The 26702-nt window shown below is 37.8% G+C and overlaps 1 protein-coding gene across 1 annotated transcript in view; it reads left to right on the top strand.

The window, feature by feature from the left end:
* Positions 1–24302, top strand: part of LOC114068395 (KH domain-containing, RNA-binding, signal transduction-associated protein 2) — a 183987-nt gene extending 159685 nt beyond the window's left edge. The window contains exons 4-5 of the mRNA XM_027904420.1: positions 16846–16992; positions 24282–24302. Of these exons, the coding sequence (XP_027760221.1) occupies positions 16846–16992; positions 24282–24287 (153 nt within the window). The 3' untranslated portion in view covers positions 24288–24302. The remainder of the gene's footprint in view (positions 1–16845; positions 16993–24281) is intronic.
* Positions 24303–26702: the final 2400 nt, after the last annotated feature.

Genomic DNA, 26702 nt, shown 5'->3' with positions numbered 1-26702 from the left:
ACTGTAACGAGCTATGCTGGAGACACTAAAAGAGACCGCTGTGCTTAAACCATTTGTCAGTCATAATGTTGACCAAAAGCTGTTACAAACTTAAAGGGTGCAGATTTTCAAATGTGAAACCAGAATGCTTTGATTTTTCAGTGCAGAAGACCAAATTTGAATTAAAACGCATGCTGTGCTTAGATTCAGAAAGTGATAGAAACAGTGGGTGGCTGGCTCAAAAGATATGGCATGGATTGATTACAAAACTAGTCAGCAGTCACCGGCCCTGTGTACTGGCAAATGTGATGCTTTATTTCATCTTGAACGTTGTTTCTATACTGACCCTTTGTACTCTGACCTGAAAGGAAAAGGTGCTCAAAATTATGTTTTTAGGTTTTTTAACAGTGTGTTTCATAGTAGTGTTATAAGGGGGGAATTAGAAAGCAAAGGAAAATCCGTCAGAGTTAAGATTAGTGCATGGCACTTCATAGCAATACATCTACCTAACTCCTGTGTTCATAAATTAAAATAAAACTTAAAGCTAAACCAACCCATCACTTCAACACGTACTCCAAAGGCTCCCTTGGGATCTCAGGGAATCTCAGGGAGCCCTAGCTGTTGAGCTGGTGAGTGCGTCTGGCAGGCAGCCTGTCTGCTTCTCCCCTTCACCTGCTGGAACTTTTTCTAATACAGTCTTACGGGTTTTTTTGGGTTTTTTCCCTAGAAACATGCTATGCAGTAGCATGCAAAATACTGTGTAGTAATAACAATAGTATTATCTGGCTCTGCATTAATTTCAGAAAACAGATATCGTCACAGTTTCTTGACCTCTTAGATCTTTCCATGCTGTTGTTACCAATACACCTTCATAAGCTAAGCAAGAGGAGAGCTGGCTGGATCTCCTCAAAGTTACAAGTATTTCAGTCACATGCCGATGTAGAGAAAAGGACTCTGAATTTTACAGGTAAACCTGTAAATGCATTGCTGCATTCCTGTCAATACTTTTGTAATCTGAAAAAACAGCTTTTCTGCTTTCTTTGCAAAGGAAATTTGGGGGGCCTCAGTTTGGTAACCTCTGTTTCGTGCTCACTGTCCAGAGACTGTACCATCCTATGTGATAGGAGAGGTTAGCAACACTTACTCAAATATATTCTCACTGTAGGAATGAAAGAAGAGCAATTCCTAAGCACACAACTAAGCACAAAACCAACAGGTTTGGGGCTTTAATTCTGCCAGCAGTCTCAGGTTGGTTTTAGTCAGTCCGGGATCATTGCTGTGCTATATGCAGATTACATATATTTTGCATATTATTCATCTGAAAGCGGCATTTAATTTCTCTTCCTGCACAGCAGGACGCTACAATTGCCAATCTGCATTTCCGCAGACACAGAAGAATCAGATCTCCTGTCTCTATGACCAACATGATGGGTCGTCTCATTTGTCACCCTCCCCTGTGTCTGAGGAGACGGAGGCAGAAAGATTGAAAACTAACACGCGAGTGGATTGGAGGGATGGCGGTCAGTGGACTTTCAGGGACCCAGAGCCCCATGGAGAGATGCTCCATTGTCCTTGTCCCTGTCTCCCCACGTGCTTGCCAACCTGCTGCCTGTGTGCTGCTGGCAGCAGGGCCAGGCAAAGGCAGGCAACACGGGCTGAGGCAAGCACTGGTGAATGCAGTCTGCCAAAACAGCAGCAGCAAGGAGTGGTTGACAAGAGGATTTTTTTGCCACTGAACATTTCTAGCATAGAAACACCCTCTGACAGAATGGGATTCAGAGAGGTACTGAGAAAAAGCAAAATTTAATTTAAAAAAAAACAGGAGTCAGGCAGGCAAACATCCTTCCTTCCTGTTATAGCCGCTTTATATGGAAGTCCCCATGAGGCTCTCTGTGAGAATGAAGAAAGGACATGCCACAGAAATGCACGTGCAGTCTGGTGCTGGAGGGGGCACTGCAGCCACAGGAGCAGGACACAAGGACCAAGGGAGGGACAGCAGAAGACAGGAAGGCAAGCGAGCCAAGGGATCAAGAGTCCCCATCATGGCCAGGGGTAGAGGAGCACTGTTAATGGAAGTCTGTCGTGCTCTTGTTACCAGAGAGGCATCTCAAGCACTTTTTCCAGGCTGCTCCATGCATCTCAGGTGTGTGCAGTAATATAACATGATGGTCATGGTGGCACTGTTCAGACTGCAGAGGAGCAGGACCTGTCCTTGCATGTCAGATTTATGGGTGGCAACAGGATATAATGGGTAAACAACAGCTGAGAGAGGGTTAATTAATCAGATGCTGCGGTGCAGCAGCATTCCCACATGTCCCTGGAGCATGAGCACCATGTGGCTTTTCTGCTTGGGAGCTCCATCAGTGTCAAATCCCTCTGTAACTTCTGTTAAATGAAAATAGAACAAATGGAGTTTCTCATAATTAGATCTATCATCCCTGTTAAATCATACCAGAATCTGTTGGCCAGTGTTGCTTTTGCAATCACCAACTGTTTCGGAGTGAAATAAGATTTACACTGTGAAGCAGAAAAAAATGGGTATGAAGCTGGTAACAGTAACATCTCAACCAGCATTTGCCTAGGTTTTCAGCTCGCTCTTTGCTTTGTCTCCAGCAGCATAACATCTAAGTCAGTTGTAAAGTACCGCAATTTTCATCCAGCATGCCCAGTGAAAACAGGTGTTTGGAGGAGAAATAGGTGTTTGGAGGAGAAAATTGACGTAAACAATATTTCAGAATACTGCTGGATATGTTGTCTTTTCCTGAATAGTTAAAGTGGTGTTTGTGATCCTTCAGCCAGTTTCCAAAATGTTGCCAGCAGTCTTTAAACTTGTCTAACATGGCTCCGGTAATTTTTATTTTTACCCTTTATAATAATAATTTTTATAAAATAATCCAACCAATCCTAGGTTTTTGCTGGGGTTTCTGTTAACATTTTCATAGTTAACCAATTGTATTTTATTTCTTCTTTATTAATCTGATTTGGGCAGGTGCAAAAAGATGCTCCGATGCTTAAACTGACTTATTTACCTAAACTCCCAAATAATCTTGAACACTAGCCTCAGTTTGAGATGCGTCACCCTGTTAAAGCGCCTGTTTCTTTCCACTGAGAGCTCAATGTGACTAACTGAGGCTTAAGTATCTGCCTTCTAGATGTCTAAGTCAAGGTAAATGAATCCCACTTAAGGAACACAAATAATTGTTCAGCTGTCCTATAACTGTCTTTTCAAACTGGGACCTTTGTCTCAGATCCAGCACATCAGTAAAGGCCTGTGGTTGAATATTGCCTGATGTCCTCAAAGATCTTGAGTGATTTGGTCTTTGCACACTTTGACTCAAAAAAACCAGCATTCAGATGGAAAATGGAACACAAGGAGCTAGGTCTGCTAGGAGTTGAAGCTTTGCTCGGTTTATGTGGTGCACGTATTCCTGATTTAGGAAATATATTTTATTTTTCCCTATTTTCAATTTAGGAGGGAAGGAGAGAAAGAACAAGAAATGTAGGATTTTTTCACTATTTGATACGAGTCAAGAGCATTTGAGAATGTTCACACAACAATAAAAATATCCTCATCTTTTGTCTCAAAGCAGTGCAGAAAGTCTGCCATAAACAGGGCTGTTGTTCAGTTTTAGTTTACATTCATTTGTACTGGTATTGAAAATGAGCAACAAGGGAGACCACAGGTGCTGAAGCACTAAAGAACAAATAAAATGCTTCATTTTCAGCCAGAGGCAGGTTACAATCTTTTCGGGGAAAAAGCTTTTAATAGAAGGAAATTTTGCTGTAAACTGATGGTGACATTAAGCAGAACTGACTATAACTGATTGACGTACTCTGCATATTTTGTGATTATCTGAGATATGGCTACCATGTAATGAAAATTTTGCAATAGTCAGAGCCTGTGCACAAGGTTATTTCTTCTTCCAAAAATCTGAGCACATAAAGGGGGTTGGAGGAGTGCTTTAAATTGCCAAGGATGATCTGGATGATAAAACTTAAGTTGCAAAATGAATATTAATTTTCAGTGCAGTAAAATTAGCTGACTCTTTGAAGATTGCAGGTACTTAACCTTTTCTGGAGTACAGTTATCTGTTTTAAACTGAATTTTTAATTTTTTTTTTACTCTTGGAAATTTTATGTTTGTTTGGTGTGTTGTTTGGTTGCTCATGGGAGATGGAAAGTTCTGGGTAGAGGAGCAGGACCAGCATGCTGTGAGCTTTTAGAGGGAATGCCCAGGCTTCACTTGGGCACTGACATCTTGGCCTGGCCAGTTTAGTACCAGTGACTCTTCAGCCAGGGGTAAGCTCCTCTGAAGTGAATAGATACCTGGTGTTTTATATGGGACACTACAAAGAACAGCGTGAAATTCTGAATGTTGGACTTCCCAGAGGAAAGCCCTTGACATCCTTCAGGCTTTCTTTGTGATACTAGGATTTGCATGTACTGTGCCAAAGGAGTCAGTCCGCCTTCCAGTGATAATGTATCTTTGTTTTTTCTTAGGTAGGTAATATATTCTAAAAACTTGCAAGTTTCTTTTGTAGTCATAGACTAAGTTAACCCAGCCAAAAGCTATCTCTTCCCCCCCAACCAAGTTATTTCAAGATAAACAAACTTGACAGAATTAATTTTGACTTCCTTTACTTCTCCTTTATGAGTGGTAGCTTCTTAAGTTATTCTCTCATGATACAGAGTTCAGGTCAGGTCCTGACTACAGAGCCAAGGAACTGCTGTTATCCAAATTGTACATGGTCTGAGTACTCTTCACATTCCATGAAAATGAGCCTTCTAGTAAATTGGTGTTAGAATTGCTATAATCACTACCCATTAAAAAAAATCAGGTTTTTTTAGTCAAACTCATTTACAGCTTATAATGGACTAATATCCTTACAGATTTCCATTATGAGAAAATTAGAAAATGTGGTTTTCCATCTTTACAGAGCAAATCCCCATCAGAGCTGAGATGACCAAGAATCTATTTGCAAGCTATTTTATTTGCATTCAGTAAATCTGTCAGACATAAAGTCATGATTGGTCCCCAGCACAGGAAAGACATCAGCCTATTGGACCGAGTCCAGAGGAGGCCAGCAAGGTAGTTAGAGAGATGGAACACCTCTCCTATGAGCACAGGCTGAGAGAATTGAGATTGTTGAGCCTGGAAAGGAGGAAGCTTAGGGGTGACCTAATTGTGGCCTTCTAGTACCTGAAGGGAGCCTACGAGAAAGCTGGAGAGGGACTTTTTACAAGAGCATGGAGTGAATGGATCCAAACTGAGAGTAGGTTTAGATTAGGTATTAGGAAAACATTCTTTACTGTGAGAGTGGTGAGGCACTGGAACAGTCTTCCCAGAGAAGTTGTGGATGTCCCTCTGGAAATGTTCAAGGCCAGATTGGATGGGGCTCTGAGGAACCTGGTCTAGAGGAAGGTATCTCTGCCTATGTCAGGGGGCTTGGGACTAGGTGATCTTTAAGGTCCTTTCCAACCCAGGCTATTTTATGATTCATTCTGTGATTTTATGATGTATGTCATATTGCTATAACATACTCATCTGTTAACTATTTCTGACACTTTTATGAGAAATCACTCAAGAACTTGAAATCTCATAAATATTTATTTGTCTAAATGTGAATAGTTAGATTTTCTAGATAGTAGAGCAATTTTTGAATTGTGCTTGTGTGTTCTTTATCATCATGCAAAACAAGAAAAGAGAAAGTAAGTGAAACCTGCAAAGTCATGTGTGATTCATGTGAAGGGAACGTGTCATTTGTAAGACATTATAATTCTGGCTTAGAAAAAGGATATGTTTGTGCAAAACAGTGACTCACTGGTTGATGTTTCAGTTATTTGATTTATCCGTTATTTGCAATACTTTCAAAAGTTAATGTGTTTTATAAGTCAGTTCACGTATTGAAACATTTTCATCTGAGTAAATGCCATCAGAGATACAGTGTTTGCCAATTATTTATGAACTTCCTTTTCCTCCTCCATCCCCCAGAGCTCAGTTTGTCTCTGTCATTGTGGCTTCCCTCTACTGATGTGGTTTCCACATTACTGCATGAGAAACAAGGGGATATAAGAAAATAGTGGTTTCTTCTAAATTTGTGGTAGGATACTCGAATCCATTTACTGCTTTTGTTTGCAATATTGTGGTTAATCAAAGGAAAGGCTTTAGGAAATAATTATTGACAATCAGCCAGGAAAATTAACTTTATAATACAGTTTATCAGAGAGGTCTTTGAACTGCTGAAAGCCATACAATGCCTGTTAACCTGTAATAGGGCACTCAGGGAGAAGTCCGTTCCCTCATATCAACTGATTAGGGAAGGACCTCTCCTGTCACGGGTTCCATTGTGTTTCAGGGTGCAGATAGTTAACATGGAAACCTGCTCAGTGGTGGAGACTGAGTAGAAAAAGCAATGAGGAGTTAAATGGGATCATCAGTTTGAGCTTTTAAACCATGAGCATGCAGGTTGGACTTGAAAGGGTTGGTCAGAGACAGGACAATATTATTCTGCAAGAAGTCCTGCTGCATGGAAGGGGTGGGGGAGGCTGCCACCTCAGGAGGTGAGGTGAGGAGGTGAAGGCAGCAGGCGGTTCTCCATACATCTTGCAAAAGGCATGATTCCTGAATTTGCACCTGAAAGTGGCTGTAAATCACTCTCCTCTGCACTCACTCAGCTCTGATTGTAATGAGCAATCAGAGTGGCTCAAGTGTTGCCTTGCTTTTTAAAAGAAGCACCTGTAGTACTACTTTGAGCTCATTTGAATGCTAATTAGTAACAGGATCTTTAACATTAGAAGAGTTCTGTATTTGACACATAACAGCCTTAAGCATGCACATCTATGTAATAGGTGATAGAAGCTACACCTAACGCATCAGCAAGCAATTGCAAGTGTCATAGGACAAAAATATATTAGATCTGGGTGTTATTTTTTTCTGTTTGTACACAACACATCATGTCCCATGTTCATGGGTGCATGTTCCTGAATGTGACAGAAGAATGTAAGAATGAACTCAGTCTCAAACTCCTGCAAAAGGTTGAAAAGTTTGGGTAAGAACATAAGAATAAGTGAAAATTGAGAAACTTTACAAGAACTAGTTGTTTAAGGACATTCTGAACTGCAGAAACATAAAGATTGGTAAGACTTTGGTATTTAGCCTCTCATATGAAAATACTTCCGTACTTGTAATCATCCTTTTCATCTTGACCTCTTTTGTTTCTATACTTATTTAAATTGTGGCACCAGAACAGGTACAAGACAACAGGTCTTGTACAGATTTTGCAGTTTCATTTCTTTTCCTTCTTAAAAATTACTTAATAGACAATGTTCTTTTAATTGTTATCAAACACTGAACAAGTTCTTTCGGTAGATCTTAATGTAATGCCTACAAGATCTTTCTCCTAAAATAAGTCATCTAGAGTCTGTGCACAGAGATAAAGCTGGTCTTTATCACTGAAGAATTTTTATTACTGTTCAGCTCATTTTCTGGATCAGTTATGAATAGTTTAGCAGAACACGTCCCCAAATGGTTCTTGTGGGACTCATCTAGCATCTTCTCTAAAATGAACACCTATTTCCTATCTTTCGTAATGTGTAACTTGATGAGCTCTCCAACTGCTCCCTCGTTAAGGAAAAGGGCAGCAGCGCTGCTTTTGCATTCAATAGGAGTGAATTTGGAACATCTGTCTTACTTACTTCCTTGCTACTTTATGAATCCCAGAGAACCTTAAACCTGAAATAATTATCAGATCTCCTTCACCCTCATGTGGCGTTGCTGTCCAGACACCTTAGTCTGAGGAGTATTCCTGTGAACAACTCTGGAATCTGTAGATTTCAGGGATAGGAAGCAACTGAACAGGAAATCAGATGACCACAATCTGGTGTTTAGAATCGAAATTATGCCTAAATCCTAGGTGTTTAAGTTCTTTTGCAGGTATAAGCTAAGTGAGTATGTTACACAGATTGGGAAAGGCATGGAAGTCTTTTAATGTAGGCACCTACAGTAGGTGCAGTTAGGTATTGCAGTAATGCCTTCATGCATCAGTGGATTTACTCTCTAGGCTAGTATTTGGGGAAGCATCCTTCATGAAATGGGTGGTTAAGCAGGTATTTACCTTCAGGTGGGTACTTGGAGCCTTCATCATGAAATTACTTTTAAATATACAAATAAATGAATTGCCAAAGCAAAGCTTCAGGTTCCTTTATAGTCAAAGGTGAGTGCACACATTAGACCTCTTCTGATCGATACAACTCTTTCAAAATACAAGTTTTTTTAATTCTGCTTATGCATAAAATAGCTTAGGCATGGGTTTTTCCTTCCAGAATTTTTGCTATATAGTAGAAATATTCTTTCTACTATTTCCTTCAGGTGACTAAAACCAAAGTCTTTAAAGTACTTGATTGTTATACAACTGGAGTTTACTTATATTTCAGTTCAATAGCCTGTAGCAAAATAATTCATTCAGAAACTGGAGAACTGCAAAACATTTCTTTTCCTACAAGTCCCTTAAGGACAGAATGCCCTTTTGAATCTTGTGATACAAGTATTCTATTTATTCCTTGGAGAAAAAAATGTGTTCTTGTAAGACTGATATAATAATAATAATAAACCTTAATGACAGAGAAGATGATACATATATTTAATTTAAATTTTTCTGTTTGTATATTTCAAATTAAAAATACTGTGTTTTATTAAACAGAGCTTTTGAGAATGCTTCATACTTCACAGATTAATGTTTCCTGAATAACAGAAATTGTTGATAAATAAATTGTGGTCAGTTTATGGAATTCTTAGCATAAATTCAGTTAACCTTCTTTTCAAGATGACTGATAATCTGTCATCAGCTAGCTTGTTAAATTACCTGAAACATTAACAGAGCTTTCTACTGTCTGTGACATTTGTATCACTTTAAGGTGACTGTTCACCTTCTCTCTCTCTGTAAAAAAAGAGATTAAAATTTATAAAACTAAAATAACTTGGCTCCAAACATAATAAAATAAATAGAGCTAGAGTGATGTAATAGAACTAGTAAAATGATTTCTGGAAAGTAAGAAAGCATAGGAAAAAAGTATGTTTTTCTCCAACTGGTGTAAACAGTTATGTCTCCTTTGCTCAGAGGATCCATTTCTTTTGTGACACAGGCTTGGTGCTTTATTTTTGACACAGTAAGCTCTTAAAGTTCTTACAATGCTGTCAGCCAGCATAATATCTCTCTACACTTTGTTTTTTAAAATCACTAAATAACTGTATTTATCCTTTTGGATGCATTGTTTTGGCATTGGCTGTCAGCAGCCTGCTGTAATTGAGCAAAACCCTGTATCATAGTGAGGAGCCCTTCCTACAGGATGGTTTGGGAATACAGATTGTGCTCATTAGTTTTGATCCCTTTGTGCAGAAACTCATCCTCAGCAGTAGCTGTAGCTGTCACAGCTTACACTGTGGCAGAGCCCAAATGGTTGTTTATACTCCGAGACAGCGTACAATCTAGCATTGGTTGAACTGGGGGGTGCATTGGAAGCTGCAGGCATCATCCAGGTATGCATTTAGGTTGAAAATTAGACATTTGTAGCTGAAAAAGAAAATCTTTTTATCCCAAGAGTGTTTTTCAGACCTGGTCAGCAAAGGCAAATAGTTACTTATGTTGTCTTTCTGCTGACACTGGTAGCCCTGTGTCTCAGCAAATATGGTGTTGCCATCACCTGTTGCAGGCTGCAGCCTTTGTCCTAAAGCTGGGACCTGCCAGCCTTGCTCTGGGCTGGCCAGAGTCTGCCCCCAGCTCCCTGTGAGCTTGTTGACTTTTAACAGCAGTTGTCTAATGGCTGAGTGATTCTTGCCTATGTTGCTTTACCTTTTGCTAACTTTGTACTGTATCTGTAATAAATGGATGGCAATAATAAGTCATTAATCTGTGTGGAGGATGCTGCTATGGCCCTAGAATAAAACTGCAGCACAGGGGAGTACAGGGGTGGGATGGAAGTTCAGGACTGGAAAGCAAAGGCATAGGGTGATAAGGAATGCTCCAGGGCTGTGAACAGGAGCTTGGCATCAATGTCAGTGACGGACTATAAAAGGAACTGCAACCTTGGGATCTGGGTAAAATCACTTCATCAGTAACTGAGAGCAAAGTAAACATACTCAGCATATGTAAAACTTACCATATCTATTGAATTTGGATTGGAAATGGAGTTGCTAAACAGGGTAGAAAGAACAGTGTATATAGCTCGTTCATAAATCTAAAAAGATCACCAAGTGCTTCCTGGAGAGAACAGGAAGAAATTATCGCCATCAGTATTATACATCTTGCAGCAAAGGCCTCAGGGTACTGCAGCTCACCTGAATGTCACCCCCCCAGCTGAAGCCATTAACCTTAGGACCCCCAGGGCAGTGGAAGGGTAAGCGTAACACGAGGGAGAGGGTCAGGCACTAGAAACTTTATGTTACTAGAAAGTGTACATCACCCGCATGGAATTTGAGCTGCAATTGTTAGTGTGGAACAAGGCTACTAATAATTTTTCATTAAAAAAAAAGATGATTTCTTAGATGGTAGATTTTTGCCCATAGTAGAAGTGTACCATCTTGTTGGGAGTTCAAACAACCTACACTGTAACTTGGTTGCAACAAATTGCTAATAATTCTCTCATAAATAAAAGCATGATTTCTACTGTAATTAATTAAAGCAAAGTCTTCTTCCTGAATCCAAAAGCACCCTGACTACAGCGGTCCCGAGTTGTGACCATAAGTTTTAAGTTGAACCTAGTCCTAGGAAGCATCTTTTGGTATGGTAATTGTGCATTTCTTGAGGATCTTTAATTTCCTACTTTAGCTTTGCAAACTTGCAATTCATTGGTTGTATTCATTGAATATCATCACCTTGTTTAGTTCTAGCAGTAATTGTCTAATGCCTGGGTAGTTCTTACCTGTGCTGTTTTAGCTTCTGCTTAGATTTGTACAAGTGTAGGAACATTTGTAGGTTTGTGAATTCTTATCTCTGCCCTGAGCTTTCTGGCAAGCAATTTATATAAAAAGTTTTTAGTCACACTGGTCACCAGCTGTTGCCTCATTTTTGGCACATAACACTTTAAAGTGTTAACCTTTCTCCCAAACATTTATTTTTTTAACAGAATTTATATTTTCTCTTCACTTAAATTTCACCCCTGGTTTTAGGGTTCTTTCAAAAGTTATTCAGTGGTTGTGCTCTCATCACATTCTTCTGCTGATTTGTCTTTGTTTTCCTGTTCACCTATCTAAACAAAAATGTGATCTAGGTATGGCTTAGTACCTCTTAGCCATTAAGATGTTGTCATATTTCATTATGAAAAGCATCAGGAAATAAAGCACCCTTGAATTGAAGGGCCTGTTTGCCTAAGGCAGTACTGAATGTACACAATTCTCTGCTTCATTTCACAAAAGGAACTATGAAAATTTTAATGATGCATCAAATATAGAAAAATAATTGTTGTCACCTTTATCTTCAATAATTTCCACTCTTGTAAGCAGTTCTTTCTACATGCCTGTATTTCATTGTGGGTGTCTCTGTGGCTTATTGCAGGTATTGTACACACACTCTGTTTGCTCCACTGTGTGAGTTCTCCTCATATATTCACCTTTATTTTCTTCCTGGGGTGAAAATAACTGGTTTAAAAACAAAAGTCAAGGAACAGCTAAAGTCTTTTACCTTCACTCTGTACTCTGCTGAATACCATTCCAATGCTTCATCCATTATCAAATTTTTCCTCTCTTTTGTTCTCTGTTCCTTCACTGGACCTAGGACTTGAAAGTTTTTTAAATCCAAATCAGTACCACCAAAAAACTATATCTATTCTGATTTACTTGTTATCCTGTAGTTCACTGTTACTTTGACTACAGTGTGGCAGACAACATCTTGATTTTTTCATTTGTGTCCAGATTAAAAATGAATAGGTTTGCGTTTGTCAAACTGCATGCTCATGAATTTTATTCTGTATCATTGCCTAGTGATCTTATGAATAATGCCTGTGTAGCAGCAGCACTGCTACATCTTTGTCCAGTCGCTGCACTATGCATTTCTTTGCAAATTCTTGCAAGATTGCAATTGAACTGCAATTCTCTTATTGTTCTTCAGGTACACATTGTTTCTTTTCAGAGCTGTATTTGTTACATTGTAGGAAGTTCTGCATTGATGAAATTTATCTTTCGGATCTACACAATTCCTGCTGCAGGTTTCTTTTCTATTATTCTTTGATATCTTGTTGTTTTACTGTTATGAGGACACTTTTTATTCACCAATCTGGACTGTGTAACTGTGTTTGCCATGCAAACTCCATTTCTTCTTTCAACTTTATTCCAGTATTTTTATTCAAGCATTTTGGTCAGGATTCCAGACAGAAAATAGTTCTCTGTCAACATACTTTTTTTAAAAAATGGTAAGGCTGCTTTCACATCCAGACATAACTCATCATTTTTCTTAGACTTTATGTTCTTATCACTCACATGCTTCACTTTTACAGAGGTCGGTACTCCTGATATTTCTGCTTTAGTTTTATAATTCATTTTCCCTGCTTTGAGCAGCTGAAAATTATAAAACACAACGGGTGTTTCAGAATACCTGTTATCTTTTATGAGGGCGTGGGTTATGGAGCCATGCATCAGGTGGAGGGTGGATGGACTTCAACACCACGTGACAGACATGCTGTAAGGCAGCAAGTAAGGATGAAGGAAGCCTTAAGCAAATAATGTGGAGGGAGCTGGGTTCTTTCAGTCTTGAGAAATGAAGGGAACTGGCATGCAGAAGGAAGTGGAAGGGGATCAGGATGAGAGGGCAGTTGTCTCTGGAGCATGATGTGCTCAACCTGTAGTGAAGTTAAATTTCATCACCATAAACTAAGAAGAACCATACTATTAACCTGAGAGATAGTACTAAGAGCAATTGCCATCACTGATAGAGAGGCACAGAAAATTTATTCCATTCATTTTAGAAATCAGAACTGATTAGGTTCCAGGTTTGTTTTATTCTACGTTAAAATAAGTGCCTGAGACTTAACTGCATTTTTGTTGTTTTCAGAGTTGTTCTCCTCAGTGAATCCATCAGTCTTTCATTACAAATCGCCTTTCCCTGTGATTTCATTCATGTCTACATGAGTAGGCTTAAGCAGTTATAATTTCTGTGCTTGGGCTGTGGGCAAACAATTTGGCCGCTGGGTAGACCCTGACCAAGGCTGTGCAAGCTGAACAGAGTCTGGAAAACTGCTGGACACGATGTGGGGAATCATGGAACATAAAAAGCTGTGAGAATCTGACAAAACTTACAGACAACACCACAGAGAATACCTGGACCTCACAGGTGGTTAAGGCAAAATTATACAAGAAACAGCCCAAGTCCTCAGGTAATTGCACTGGTGCATTAGAGACTGTCAGGACCTTGCAAGGCCATCAGCATCCAGATAGCCTTGTAAAGAACACCATATAAAATAGATTTATGATGATGTCACCTATTCTGCCTTAATATACCATGTGCCAGAAAGTCTCATAACCCATCTCAGTCCTTACCAGTGCTACATGGGGTGTTTATTCATTAGTGTTTTAGTTTGGTTTAGAAATACAGTTTAGAGGAAAGTCTCCTGAACATTCCCAGTTCCCATTACTTATAGTGAGCAGAGCTTACAGGGCACTAATAGGACTCCTCTCCTAGGAAACTAAACCAAAGCTGAGCTCCACGAAGGCTCTCTGGCTTCTAATGGGAACTTACTTTGTGCAACAAGGCTACAAGGAAGAAAAACCCCCTGCAATGCTAGAGAAGGGGCAGTATTTTCATCCTAAATAGAATTAGTGTGAATGTCAGGTCCATAGCACTGACCATTTTGCTGTGCAGTTGAGATGTGCTGCTTGCTAATGAACATTTACAAAGGTGGTGTAACCCTGACATGCTCCTGGGAGAGCTCATTCATCTGTACTGCTCTTGGAAATCTGTTATTAGCTGCCAGTAGGTATAACCTTCCATACTGAGGAGTGCCTCCCCAACAGTGTGAGTTATGTCTGTTGTTTGGCTTGTTAGATGTCTGACACCTGACATACAATTAAATGTAAGGCTGCATTCAGTCTCAAAATACTCAGTTTCATTTGCTGGCTTTGGGGAACAAAGCTTGGTACAGTGCTCGCATGGTCCGTGAGTTCTTACTCTTCCATGGCTTTCCTTGAGTTAAATTTCTTTGTATCCACACACACACACTGCAATAAAAGAAACATTATTCTGACATTTTACCCTGTTATGGGAAGAGGTACTGTGGGAAAATTCAGTCTTTGTCTTCCTGTGTTCCACAAGAAGAAACCTCATTAGATATCCTCAGAATGGAATGTTGAGAATCTTATGACATCAACCTGCAGTTTTCTATCAGCTACAGAAATGACTGCCAAGTAGTGACAGAAAGCATGTGCTGAACCCAGGAGGCAGGTTATAAAATGATGTGTTTTAAGAATTCCTTGATTTGTTGAGGGTGTAAAAGAGAAATATAATTATTATTGTTACCACTCTAGAAGAATATACCTAACTTTCTGTAAGACAGGTCTGCGTTATCAAATCACGTTACTGATGTCTTAGCTGTGCAAAATCCCCATCAAAATAATGAGCCATACATTCTTTTTTACTTTTTTCTACATTTGAAAAAAAGATCCAATATATAATTTTTACAAAGTTTATTGACAGTCTTCTCCTGAAAGACATCTTTTGGGGCTTTCTGGTGTTTTGGTTTTTTTCCCAGAATCTTAAAAAAGCAATGAAAGAAAATTCCAGCAATTTCTAGGATGTCGCTTTAGAACTATTAAAACTTAATTCTTTTGAAATACTTTGTGTCATATTATTCCAGAAGCAGCAATCAAATGTGTGGGGATTTTTTTCCAGAAAACTGAAAAGTATTGTAACATATCATGATAGACTCTTATATTATGCTATGGTTCTTATAGACATTTCAATGATAAGCTAAAATGCAAAAGGTACTTTAACTGTAAAAATAAAAATACTTTGCCATCTGTGCTGCTTATCTTAATTTTTAAGCTTCAGTTGAAAACAATTATGTCAATTTTCAACTTTTAAAAATAAAACCATAGATCACATTTACTGAGTTATGCTTTTATCGTCATTTGCAAAATGTTGACTTAACCTGGAGTCAGGTCTAGACCTCTGGAGCTAAAATGTGCAGGCTGCAGAAATTCATTAAAGGAATTTCACCTTTCTGTATTCTGTGAAAAATCAAAAAATCGTTATTGGTGCTGGATCTCCTGCTGTGGATAAAAAGAACTGAATGCCTATTGTTAGAAGCATAGAGTCATGCAAATATTTTTGGTGTCAAGAAATGGTGTAAATTAGTCAAGGCTAAAATAAGTGAAGTTAATGCAGAATTAAATAGGCTAAGTCAGTAAGAATTTGATCTGTTGTTACAATTTTTATCTTAGCTAAATGTTCATAAAGTATTATTTTAGTATAGACTAAAAAGCTATAACGTCACCAATTTCAAGTAAATTAGTTTACTTATTTTTCTGTGATTGTTTTATATATATGCGTATTTTCTTCTAAATTACATTTCTCAAAACATTTTTGAAGACTGAGATTTCAGCTCATCATATCTTTAGCATTACCTATGGCTATCTTGTGTAGTAATGGCATAAATTTTTCCTTATGTTGTCATAGCCAGTGCCATTAACATGATCACTATTTTATATCTTTACTTTTTATGAAGTGGTTACTACTATGCATGTGTATTGAAATTTGCATTTGCTATCTCAAAGCTTTGTGTAATAAAGTGAATTGGTTTTTCAGAACATTACTCTAACATGCAGTGAGATTATTAGGTTTGTTTTATATGTGAAAAACTGGGACCCAAAGATGGTTGAGATAAATCTAGGTGAGGTGATTCACCATCTTAACTGATGCACACTGGATTGCATTGGTGCTCTGTATCAGAACTGGGACTGAAACTTGGATATCACTGAGTACTGAGTGCACCTCTGGGGATCCCCATATAAGAAGCACATGGACCTGTTGGAGCAAGTCCAGAGGAGGACCACAAAGATGATCAGTACTGGAGCCTTCTGCTATGAAGAGAATTTGGGTTGTTCAGCCTGGAGAAGGGAAGGCTCAGGATAAACTTAGGTCGTCATTCCAGTACCTGAAGGAGGCTACAAGAAAGCTAGAGAGAGACTTTTTACAAGGTCATATAGTGAAGGGACAAGGAATAGTGGCTTTAAACTGAGAGTAGTTTAGATTAGATATTAGGAAAAGGTTCTTCACTATTAGAATGATGAGACACTGGAACAGGTTACTCAGAGAAGCTGGCAGTGCCCCATCCCTGGAAGTATTCAAGGCCGGATTGGATGGGACCCTGAGCAGCGTGGTCTAGTAGAAGGTGTCTGTGTCCATGGCAGGGAGGCTGGAGCCAACTGGTCTTTAAGGTCCTTCACACCCAAACCATGCTGTGATTCTATGATTCTGTGTCTCAAGTAGAAGTATTAGGGCATTTTTCCCTTTGGCATTACTGAAATGTTCAGGCTACAGAAATGCATTAAAGAACCTTTTTGTCAAGAGCTAAGATTCAGAGAGATTAATGCAGCTTTTCAATTATGGATTTAATATGTCACTACTTGCTTTTGGAGTATTTAGCATTTTTTCACTGTGCTGATTAAAATCTGTTGTAGATGATAATTATACTGGTTTTATCATTCAAACACTCAAAATTGATTTTTAAATCTTTAAGTGGCTTGTACTAGACTTTTATTTCTCAAAGGGTTTTAAAGACTGCTTATATTATGTCCTTCTATCATGTTTTCTGTAAATGCTAAATCATTGCAAAATTAGTAGATTTCCAGTTCTAAAACCCAAACCTACCCTTTTTTCACAGGAGGAAGAACTAAGGAAAAGTGGAGAAGCCAAATACGCACACTTGAGTGATGAGCTCCACGTATTAATTGAAGTTTTTGCTCCGCCTGGGGAGGCGTATTCTCGTATGAGTCATGCCTTGGAAGAAATAAAAAAATTCCTGGTTCCTGTAAGTGACTTGTAACATTTTTCTGTGAGTGATTATGGTTTTGTTGCATTGAATTTGTGCCTTCTTGAAGCATCTTTGGATCAAGGAAAAAAAAGTTCTGTTCAACTTTTGTCTTTCATTCTCTCTCATTTCTCAAGGAGATGCCAAACAGGCCATTAACTGTCACAGTTGATGCCCTAATATATTTCCTAGATGTTTTATTATTTCCATTTGTCAATGTTTTTTTGTTTCCTTACTTGGTTTCTGGAGGGAATAGTAGATTACTTTTTTTTTCTGATGGCAGAGAGTAGTCATTAGTATAAGAGTACACTTTCAAGATTTTGGAGTATTTAAATCTGTAAAAACATATTAATACATGTAATAATTTATCTAAATATCTTGCTAATGAAGTTAATTAATTTCTTGTGGAGCAAACAGCATGAGCAAAACGTTCCTAAGACATTTCTGTTCTGACAGCTCATGACTCAGACCAAGTTTAGCAATGCTCCATCAGCCAGGAGAGCACAGAAACATATTCTACAGCCAGGAACCTTTTCAATTTGATTTATGCTAAGCATATAACCTTCTGAAATATTTATCTTCTTGTCTACTGATTTTCCTCAAATTCTCTGAAATATATTTTTCACGTTTATACGGTTACTCCATAATATTTTCATACTTAAATTTGTCCTAGAATTGAAGCATATGTATACTAGATATTAAGTAAAGTACTACTAGAGTTACGTGAGTTGTCATCTGAGGTCTTACCGTCACCTGAGAGTTCTTAGGGTTCTAAAAATGTCCAGAACTTATATTCCGTAAAAATAATATGATAACAGCTTGTTTCTCTTTGTGATAAAAAAAATGAAGTGCATTAACTGTTTATGTCTCTTGATAATAACGGAAGGATTCAATTGGTACCTTTCTGTTATGATATTTCTGATATGATTTGATATTCTGATATGATATTCTGATATGATATTTCATATTCTGATATGAAATCAAGGTAAGAGATGTTCACATGAGGCATATGCATATTTGCCTGGAAGAATTTTAACGCTTTATTTGGTGTAGGCTTTGTGGTGGGGGAGAAGGAGAATACATTATGAGTAAAATATTGAAGTAGAGTATTTAAAATGTTCACATTTTTTAGGGCAAATAATTTTTTTTAAGAACACAAACTAAGTAACTTAAGATTGTTAAAAATAAATATCTGATTATTTTTTTTAAGTAAAAAAAGTTTATTGGCACCAAGAGAATGCCCAGAAATGAGCTACAAGTTTTAAACAACTTAAATCTATCTTTCTGATTCTCCCTTTTCATTCCCTTATTATGCCTCTAGTTTTGGAACACTGGTAATAAAATACTATTTAAAATTATTTGAAATACCTATGAGACAACAAAGTACCTTTTTTTTCATTATTTCTGATTTTATGTTGAACATACAATATGAGGGACAAATTAGGTCAATGTTGTAATGTGGCAGCATACTGTGGAATGACATTTTGGCTGCACATTAATGGTGAAGATCTTCCAAGCCATTGCGCTGACAGAAAATTTATCATTAAGTGATATGTTCCTGAAAACTCTGGAGTGTTATAGCTAAAAATGGTAACAGGGCCAATTATAAAATTTGCCAGTCTTTGTCCTTTAGATAACTCTATTTGTAGTTGTTTGTGATTTTGCCAAACTGCAACAGGGTTCTTGTTTCAAGTTATCTTTTTATGTCCTTGACACAATGATGGCACCCTTTCCTTGTGCCACCTGGATTTTTAAACTTATATGTTCTGTCCAACCTGAGAAATTCTGTTCTGGGTGAATAAGGGAGAGAGACTAGTGGGTGTTGAGAATAATACTGAAATTTGTTGTAAATATTCAGCATCTGTGCAAGCATATACTTTGTGTGACACATTATTTATTCAAAAGGATTATATGTATTTTCCAGCGCAAGTGTGGTGGTTTTAATCTAGGCCTTCCCTGGTTACCAGTTTGTAACCAAGGAAGTGGCAGTGTTCCTAGTATTCCATACAATTTTTATGTAAATCGTGGTATAAATAAGAGGGGAGGAGAAGCCTTCGCTCTCTCTTCTCTTCCGCCGGAGTTCGGGAACAGTGGGTCCCTGCATTGGTCTCGCTTATCTAAGGCTGAGGTCTGCAGCATCCACTGACCTGCCACGTGGAGGCTTGGGGAGTGCTGGCAGTGTATGTGTCAATCCTGTTTCTTTCTAAGGGACGTGGTGAGATTTGTTTTACTAGTTATTTTACTAGTTCTCGGGTTTGATTGCGCATATCTATTCAGTGTCCCTTTTTGTTTCCTTTTGTCCCTTTTTCCCCTTTCCCTATCCCTTTGGGGGGTGTTTGGATTCCCATTTGCTGTGTATATAGCATCTTAAATGTAATATACATAAAATATATTTTTTATATATAACTAGCTTGATTTTCGGGTTCTTCAATTTGCATAGTTTTTTTCCTTTGCCCTGGGGGAAGTAGAAAGGGGGGAAGAGAGGGGCTGCTACTGGGGGGTTGGGCATTTGGCAGGGAGCCAAGTCACAACCATCACAGCAAGTATGAGAGCTACACTGGAGGAAACATAAAAACAAGTTTTTTGTTATGAGATTTTGAACATGGTTGACAGTGGCAATAATAGACCCTGTCTTAGAAGGCCACCAGATTTGTCAGACGTGATCTGCTCTTAGTGAAGCTGTCACCATTCACCTCCCTGTTTTCTATGTGCCTTAGCAAAGTTTCCAGGATGATCTACTCTGTGGTCCTGTCAGGACCCGAGGTGAGACTAAGAGAGCTGTAGTTCCCCATGTCCTCCTTATTTCTCTTTTTAAATGTGAGGGTTATGTTTCCCTTTTTCCAGACATTGAGAACTTCAGTGGACTGCCATGACTTCTCAGATGCAGTGCATAGTGGCTTAGCCACTTCCTCAGCCAGTTCCCTCGGAACGAGCAGATGCATCTCATCGAGTTCCATGGATTTGCATCTTCAGGTTTCTTAGATGTTCTCAAACCTGATCTTCTCCTACAGTGAATGGTTCTTTATTTTCCCAATCCCCGCCTTTGCCTTGTGTGACCTGGGCTGTGTGGCTGGAACACTTGTTGGTGAAAACCAAGATAAAGAAGTCTTTAATCACCTCAGCCTTCTTCATGTCCGGGGTAACCGGGTCTTCTATTCCTTTCCGGAGAGGGACCACATTTTCCCTAGTCTTTCCTTTATCACTGAGGTACCTGATACTATGATACTGTGTATCACTGATCCCTGTCCAGTTTTAATTCTATCAGGGCTTTAGTTTTCCTAACCTGGTCCCTGGCTGCTTGGACAATCTCTCTGTATTCCTCCAAGGCTGCCTGTTCTTGCATCCAACCTCTTCTGGCTTCCTTTTTGTGTCTGAGTTTGTCCAGGAGCTCCTTGTTCATCCACATTAGCCTCCTGTCATTTTTGCCTGACTTCCTCTTCATTAAGATGCATCACTCCTGAGCTTGGAGACGACGATGCTTGAACATTAACTAGCTTTCTTGTGCCCCTCTTCCCTCTAGGGAATCGTAATCATTCCAAACAAGTAACAGTTGTACTTTATGACTTGTTTGTTAGTTTTATCCCCTCTGCTTCATTTCAGATTTACAAAGCAATTATTAACTGGCTGGTTGCAACATGTTACAAGGGGTTTGCACTCAAAAAGATTGCACTAGATAATTTCCTTTTTGTTCCCTATTTACAGCATCTCTTGAATTTGTTTTATGATGTTTCGTTGTTCATAAGACTAATTTATTGCAGCAATGAATATTGGAATTGCATGACAGGGATGAAAATAGTAGGATGTATCAGTTTTATTTATACCAAATCAAGGATGTAATAAACTATTCAAATGAGTTCTCACATTGCTTATGAATTTTGTGATGTTTATGTGAAATATTACCCTCAGAAATTACACTGTGTCAGTAAAATGGAATAATGTTTTTATATCTTATCCATAAGTTTTAACGAGACTGAATTTTAAAATAAAAGCCTAGAAAGTAAGAGAAAAAGAAAAAAATGTAGAATAGGACTAAGGAAAAAAATAATTGAACATTTATTAACTGAAGCAAAGTCTTAATGAACAACAACTTTTGATTTAAATGTGAGTACCTAATTTTCACCTTCAACCTTACCCAAGAATAGGTTTCAAAATTTTTCCTAGTGAAGACTTTCCCTCCAAGTCAGAGTTAGAAACTAAGTACTGCTCTGGCTGTTCCACAAGTGGCCACATTCCAAAGCTGCAGGCAGCTTTGTCTCAGGTGGTGTGTTGGGATCCCTCCACCAGGCATTTCAGGGCACGACTGAACCCCCAGTGTCTGCGGCGCTCGGTGCTTTGCCAGCTGAGGTGCTTTGAAAGCCAAGCTGCTTCATTTACTATCTGCTGCTTCCTTCTTGCAAGTGGCTTGAGGTCTGAGTGGGAGCCACCATTGGGACATTTTTAACTGGTTGATAAGATTTATTTTGTAACTGACTTTGGTAGTTGTTTGGTGTATTTTATGCAAAACTTTGGCTTTGGAGAGTGTCATATCCAGTTACTAGCTAGGTACTGTGCTCCATTTTGTTTTGATGTTTACTCTCAGTATGAAAATTTGAATATAATTGAAATATGACAGATCAAAAGACCCACGATTAAGTAAATAGTATTAATCTCAGAGTTTTGAAACACAACTGCCTGGTCCATTATTTTTCTGAAAACCTATTACAAATGAAAACCAAAATGTACTACCCAAAGTCAAGGTTTTGCATTAAAGATCACATTTGGAACTGATGTTAACATGATATGAATTATCCTCTGTTAGCTTTGTGGAAAGTACGAACAGTAGTGATGCTTAGAAGGAGGACACATGTTTTGCAGATTCACCTTTGTAGCCAACACGGAGTCAGTAAAATCCATGGGTATCTGACTGCCAAGCAGTTCTGGCCCCAAACTGCCAGGGATCTAGGTTTGGGTGTGTGTATATCTCTGTGCCTCAGAGTGGGATGCAGGGCCAACAAACTAGAAGGGGAGATTGGGGATGTAGGGGAAGAGGATTTAGAAGTTTTTCAAGCTTTAAAATATGCTGATTTTAAAATGTTCATATCTATTAAATGCAGTGAATTTTTGTTCACTATTAATGATAGTGAACAAAATATATATTATATATATATTATATATATATATATATCCTTATTATATATATCCTTTTGATTTACATCGAAACACAGAAATAGGTTTTCTGAACAAGCTCCTATTTCCATATAGTAAAGGATTATACCATCTTTAGGAGTTCTGTGCTTTCCAACACTTGCAAAATCTTTTTCTGAGTCCCATTTTTATCCCTTTAAGCAAAGCATTTTTATTTGACATGGTTAGCATCCCTTGGGAGAATGAGGGAAGCAGATAGTGATAATTCATTTTATGTGTGAGTGCTCTGTAATAAAGAGCTATTATGTAGAGGGCAGGTTGCAGCTGTGGTGACATGACCACTTAAAGAAGATTGTTTGTAACCGTGCAGTCAGATGATCAGAAATTGAACCAGTTACCACTTTAAAAGCTGCTCTTCAACATATTTGCATACATTTTGCTAGCCACTTGTATCTGCTTTAAATTGAGGCGTTTTGGCACCACTCACGGGCTGGGAATAAGCACGCGGTTATGTAGTGCAGTCCAGTTAAAGGACAGCCACTGGTGATCATCTGCCTGTATAGTTTTCTGGGGGTGTTTATCAGATCAGCTCCAATCAGATTCCATTATTAGGAATCAGTGTCCTGAGGCAGCAGGTGAATGCAGAGTTTTATATTGTTGTTGTGAATTCAGGCTGCAGTGTCTTCCAGACTTCCTTGTAGGTGCCTAAATATCATGCAGAGTGGTTAATTTAAGTCCTTTTATCTCACCTTGCTTCATACCACTGATTCAAATAATTTTCTTACTAGTCATTAAAGAACATTGTGTTCTCATTGATCCAGCTAATTAAAGATGAAAAATTACTGAGAAAGAAGACCCTTGGAGTGAAATAAAAATTTATGATTTTCAGACTGGAAGTTTAATTATACCAGAACTATTTATGAAAAAATTGAGGTTTGTGGGAAATGGAAAACAAACTTCACTACAGGTTTGTATCAGTGGTACCAATTAAATAATCTTAAAGTAAGGTTTGATACCTTGAAGGACTTTCTCCATTTTATATTGCAAAATAAATTCTTTTATGTCAAATATACATTTACTGTATATATGAATCATATATAGTACAGATTAAAAGTTACATAGAATATATGTACATACAGCAGACAGTAACAATTTTGTCACTTATAAACTAATTATATGTATTTATGTGACATTTATTTTGAACATTTTTTATTAACCATCTAAATTTCTTCTGTGCTACACTATAATATGAAACCTCTACTTACATATGATTTCACTCTTCATGGTTTTGTAATCTTGTTTTTTTATAAATAAGCTATGGTGTGGGTGTGGGTTGGGGGATGTCAGTCTTTCTTTCCTCTTAGAAACCTGAACAGGCAAAATATTTCCCTAAATATGACACTGAGCAGCAGCACAGCTACATCTCTAAAATACATCTTTTGTACCTGTCAAAGTAAATAATTTATACTTGCACATTCTGCAAAAATAATCACAGTAATAAATAATTAGTACAATAATTATTTTAAAACTGTGATAAGGACTTTTTTTAGCAACTGTTTCAGTTATCTGGGTTCTGTTTTTCTGTGCAACATCTCCAGCAATTTTACACACAAGTTTTGATAATCAAGGAAAAAATTTCAGAGATTCTGTCAAAATCTAAAATGTCATGTCACTCTACCTCTTCACAGCTATTTTTCCTAAACATTGCTTATTAAATCAAATTATTATAAACATATTCAAACACTAGTGTGCTCAAGAGAGTCATCATAACTTGTGGACTGTGATTCTTGACTTTTTACAGGTGCTGAAGTTCGTCCTAACCACAATAATGGCTGATGGAGCAGTAGCACTTGTATTGTTTAAATCACTCATTTCAAGGTTGATGAAAATAACCCTAAAGCTTTTCCTCAAAGCGAAGGTTTGGAGATGGAGATATACAATAAAATGGCCTTTTTAATTGAAAATTAACCTTCAGTATTTTTCAACTGACTGAATTTTTTATGTACGTACTGATATACCCTGTAGACTACTGGTTCCTTCTGCTGTAAGGCTATGAAATGGATAGCAATACAAAGAGTGTGTAATTCCTCAAATGTCTTTACATTTGAGTCATGAAGAGTGGGTCTTCTGTTGACTTGCCAGACTAACAAGTATCTTTTTCCTAGGCTTAGCTCCCCAGCTGCTTCAAGGCAATACAGATACTTTGCAGCCTCTCGTGTGCTGTAAGTGTTGATACTCCCACTTTGAGTGGATTAAGACCTTTTTGGATATGCTGAGACATATTCAGTCTCTGGAAGCAATCCCTTGGTGATCTCTTTCTGACATACAAAGGAATCAGTATAAAAGGCAAGGCCTTACTGCCAGAGCCAGCCCTTTCAGATCAACCAGACACATTAACCTGATCAAGGGTTTTACACTGACCATTAATCTGAGCATGTTATTGAGACATGGCTGCAGTTTAAAGTATTTCCAACTTGCTTGGCAAGTCTATATTCATCAGCAGTTTTGAGCTTTTCTTGCTGCTTCCTCTTCCTAGGGTGGAGGTTTTTCGACAGTGGCAGATCAGAAGAAATTATGAGTGCAGGTGATAAAATTAGTGCAGAAAAATTTGAATCCTAGTGTATTGCTCCTGGTTTCTTAATTGCAGGTCTGTAATATGTAGCAAGAAGTTGGCTATGGTATTGCACATTAGACCGTACAAACCTCTTCACCTCGGTGAGAGCACCAGACCCTCTTACACATCTGGCATTGCATTTTAGAGCTCTGTGTGTGAGTACAAATTTGGCCAATCAACTCATCAAAAAAGGTTGGGTGTTTGACCCAGTGAAGAAGCTGCAGCTTCATGGCCTGAAAATAAAATTCCATGTGGTTCTATATAAAAGTAGGCATAGAAATTGTATCTAAAATAATTGTTCTTCATGCAAAGAATTACTTTGTAATGATGATGAAAAAAAGTGAAAGATGTTGCTTTGTGTTTCCATCACATATACAGTATTTTTTTTCTATGCCATCAACATGAGGAAAGCAAACGGCAATATTTGGTTACAAAAATAAGACTGAAAGCAAAGAGATCAGAGATACTTATTTTTACTCTTTCAAGGAATTGGTTATTGGCATAGCCATGTTACTTTATCTCCATTTCCCTTACATCAGCAAAATTACATTGCTATTTTTAAGGTTTAATTCATATGTGGAGGTACACCTAAATAAAAAAAAATTATTTTCCTACTGTCATTCGCATTGAAAAGCATACTGCAGGTACTATCCAGACTGTGTGTTTGGGTTTTGTGTTTGTTTTGATTTTTTTTTAAATTTTGTTTGGTTTTGAAAAACTGGGAAGAGAGAAGACTTTGGTGGTATTTGTAAACTTTATATCTTTTTTTATTAATGTAACAAAGGTTAGTGTAGTCAGTTCTGAGGGTGCTGTGTTATGCTTACTTATGAAAGCATAAAAGAAAAAGCAGAAATGCAGAGTAATCTTTCCTCAGTTGTGTTCTTTTAGCTTCCAGCAGTTAAAAAGTGAATGTTTTCAGGGCTGTATCCAGACCATTTTGCCTTATACCCTGCGGTAGCTGTTACTTCTCTTCCCTGAGTTTATCAGAGGCTTTTTCTGAACCCTAGTTAAGCTTTCAGGCTTAGAAAAACTTCAGGTTGCATGAGTTTAACAGTTCAGTTGTGCACTGATTGTAAAAAAAAAAATAAAAACCTGAAATCCCACTTCCTCTTGTTTGTTTTTAAGAGCTGCTTAACCCTTTATGAGTGCCCTCATCTTCATGCATGGTTAAAAGCAGAGGATAACTTCACACTGGTCCTTACCCTTACATTGCTGTGGATTTGTTTCTTTTCTAGCCCCCATCTTTTGTTGTGCAGAAGCAGAGGTAGTTCTGTTTTTCATAAGACATACTTCTGACTATCCATGTCTTCCCACATCTTCTGTAGCTTACCTCTGTTATTTTTCTACTGGGATAAGATGGCTAGAATGGCATGCAGTAGCCTCATCTTGGTAGTGAAGAAAGAATCCAGTAATGGAATGGATCTTCTGTTATTTTATGGTTTAGTGTCAGAATTTGTTCTAGTGCTGTTTACCATTCTTCCAGCTTGCACTGATTTGATGAGTTTTTTTGAATGGCATTTGTAAAAAGTACAGGGCATCCTTCTTGAATGATAATAATAAGTAATAGAGCTATTTACTTTCAGTATTTTAATGTTTATCAGTACTTCAGTTTATCTGTTTTCATCTGCATTACTTTTCGTTTATCAGCACTCAATTTTTTTCTGCCAGTTTTTTTCCTAATAATAGAGTATAATGAAACCTTTCAGCAGTTCTTCACAGTAACATTTAGATTTTATTGCCTTGAATAATTTAAATGAAATACTATTATTTCACTACTAAAAAATTTGTAATGAATTTTATAAAGATGATGAGCAGACCAGATTTTTTGAATCACTCAATAAACTCTTCTCCTCAGAAAACATAAATTTATAAAAAACAGCGATTTTTAATATTCTTTCTCCTTTAACAAAGAGAGAATTATTAATCAGCAAGGTGCTCTGTTTTAACTTTCAACAACTTTTGGTGTGGTTAA

This window comes from Empidonax traillii, unplaced genomic scaffold (genome assembly GCF_003031625.1).
Source record: "Empidonax traillii isolate 1590-97213 ecotype Southwest subspecies unplaced genomic scaffold, ASM303162v1 scaffold1058:size294411, whole genome shotgun sequence".
Lineage (NCBI taxonomy): Eukaryota > Metazoa > Chordata > Aves > Passeriformes > Tyrannidae > Empidonax > Empidonax traillii.
Note: the sequence above shows the minus strand (reverse complement) of the source record. Positions and strands in the feature narration are given on the sequence as shown.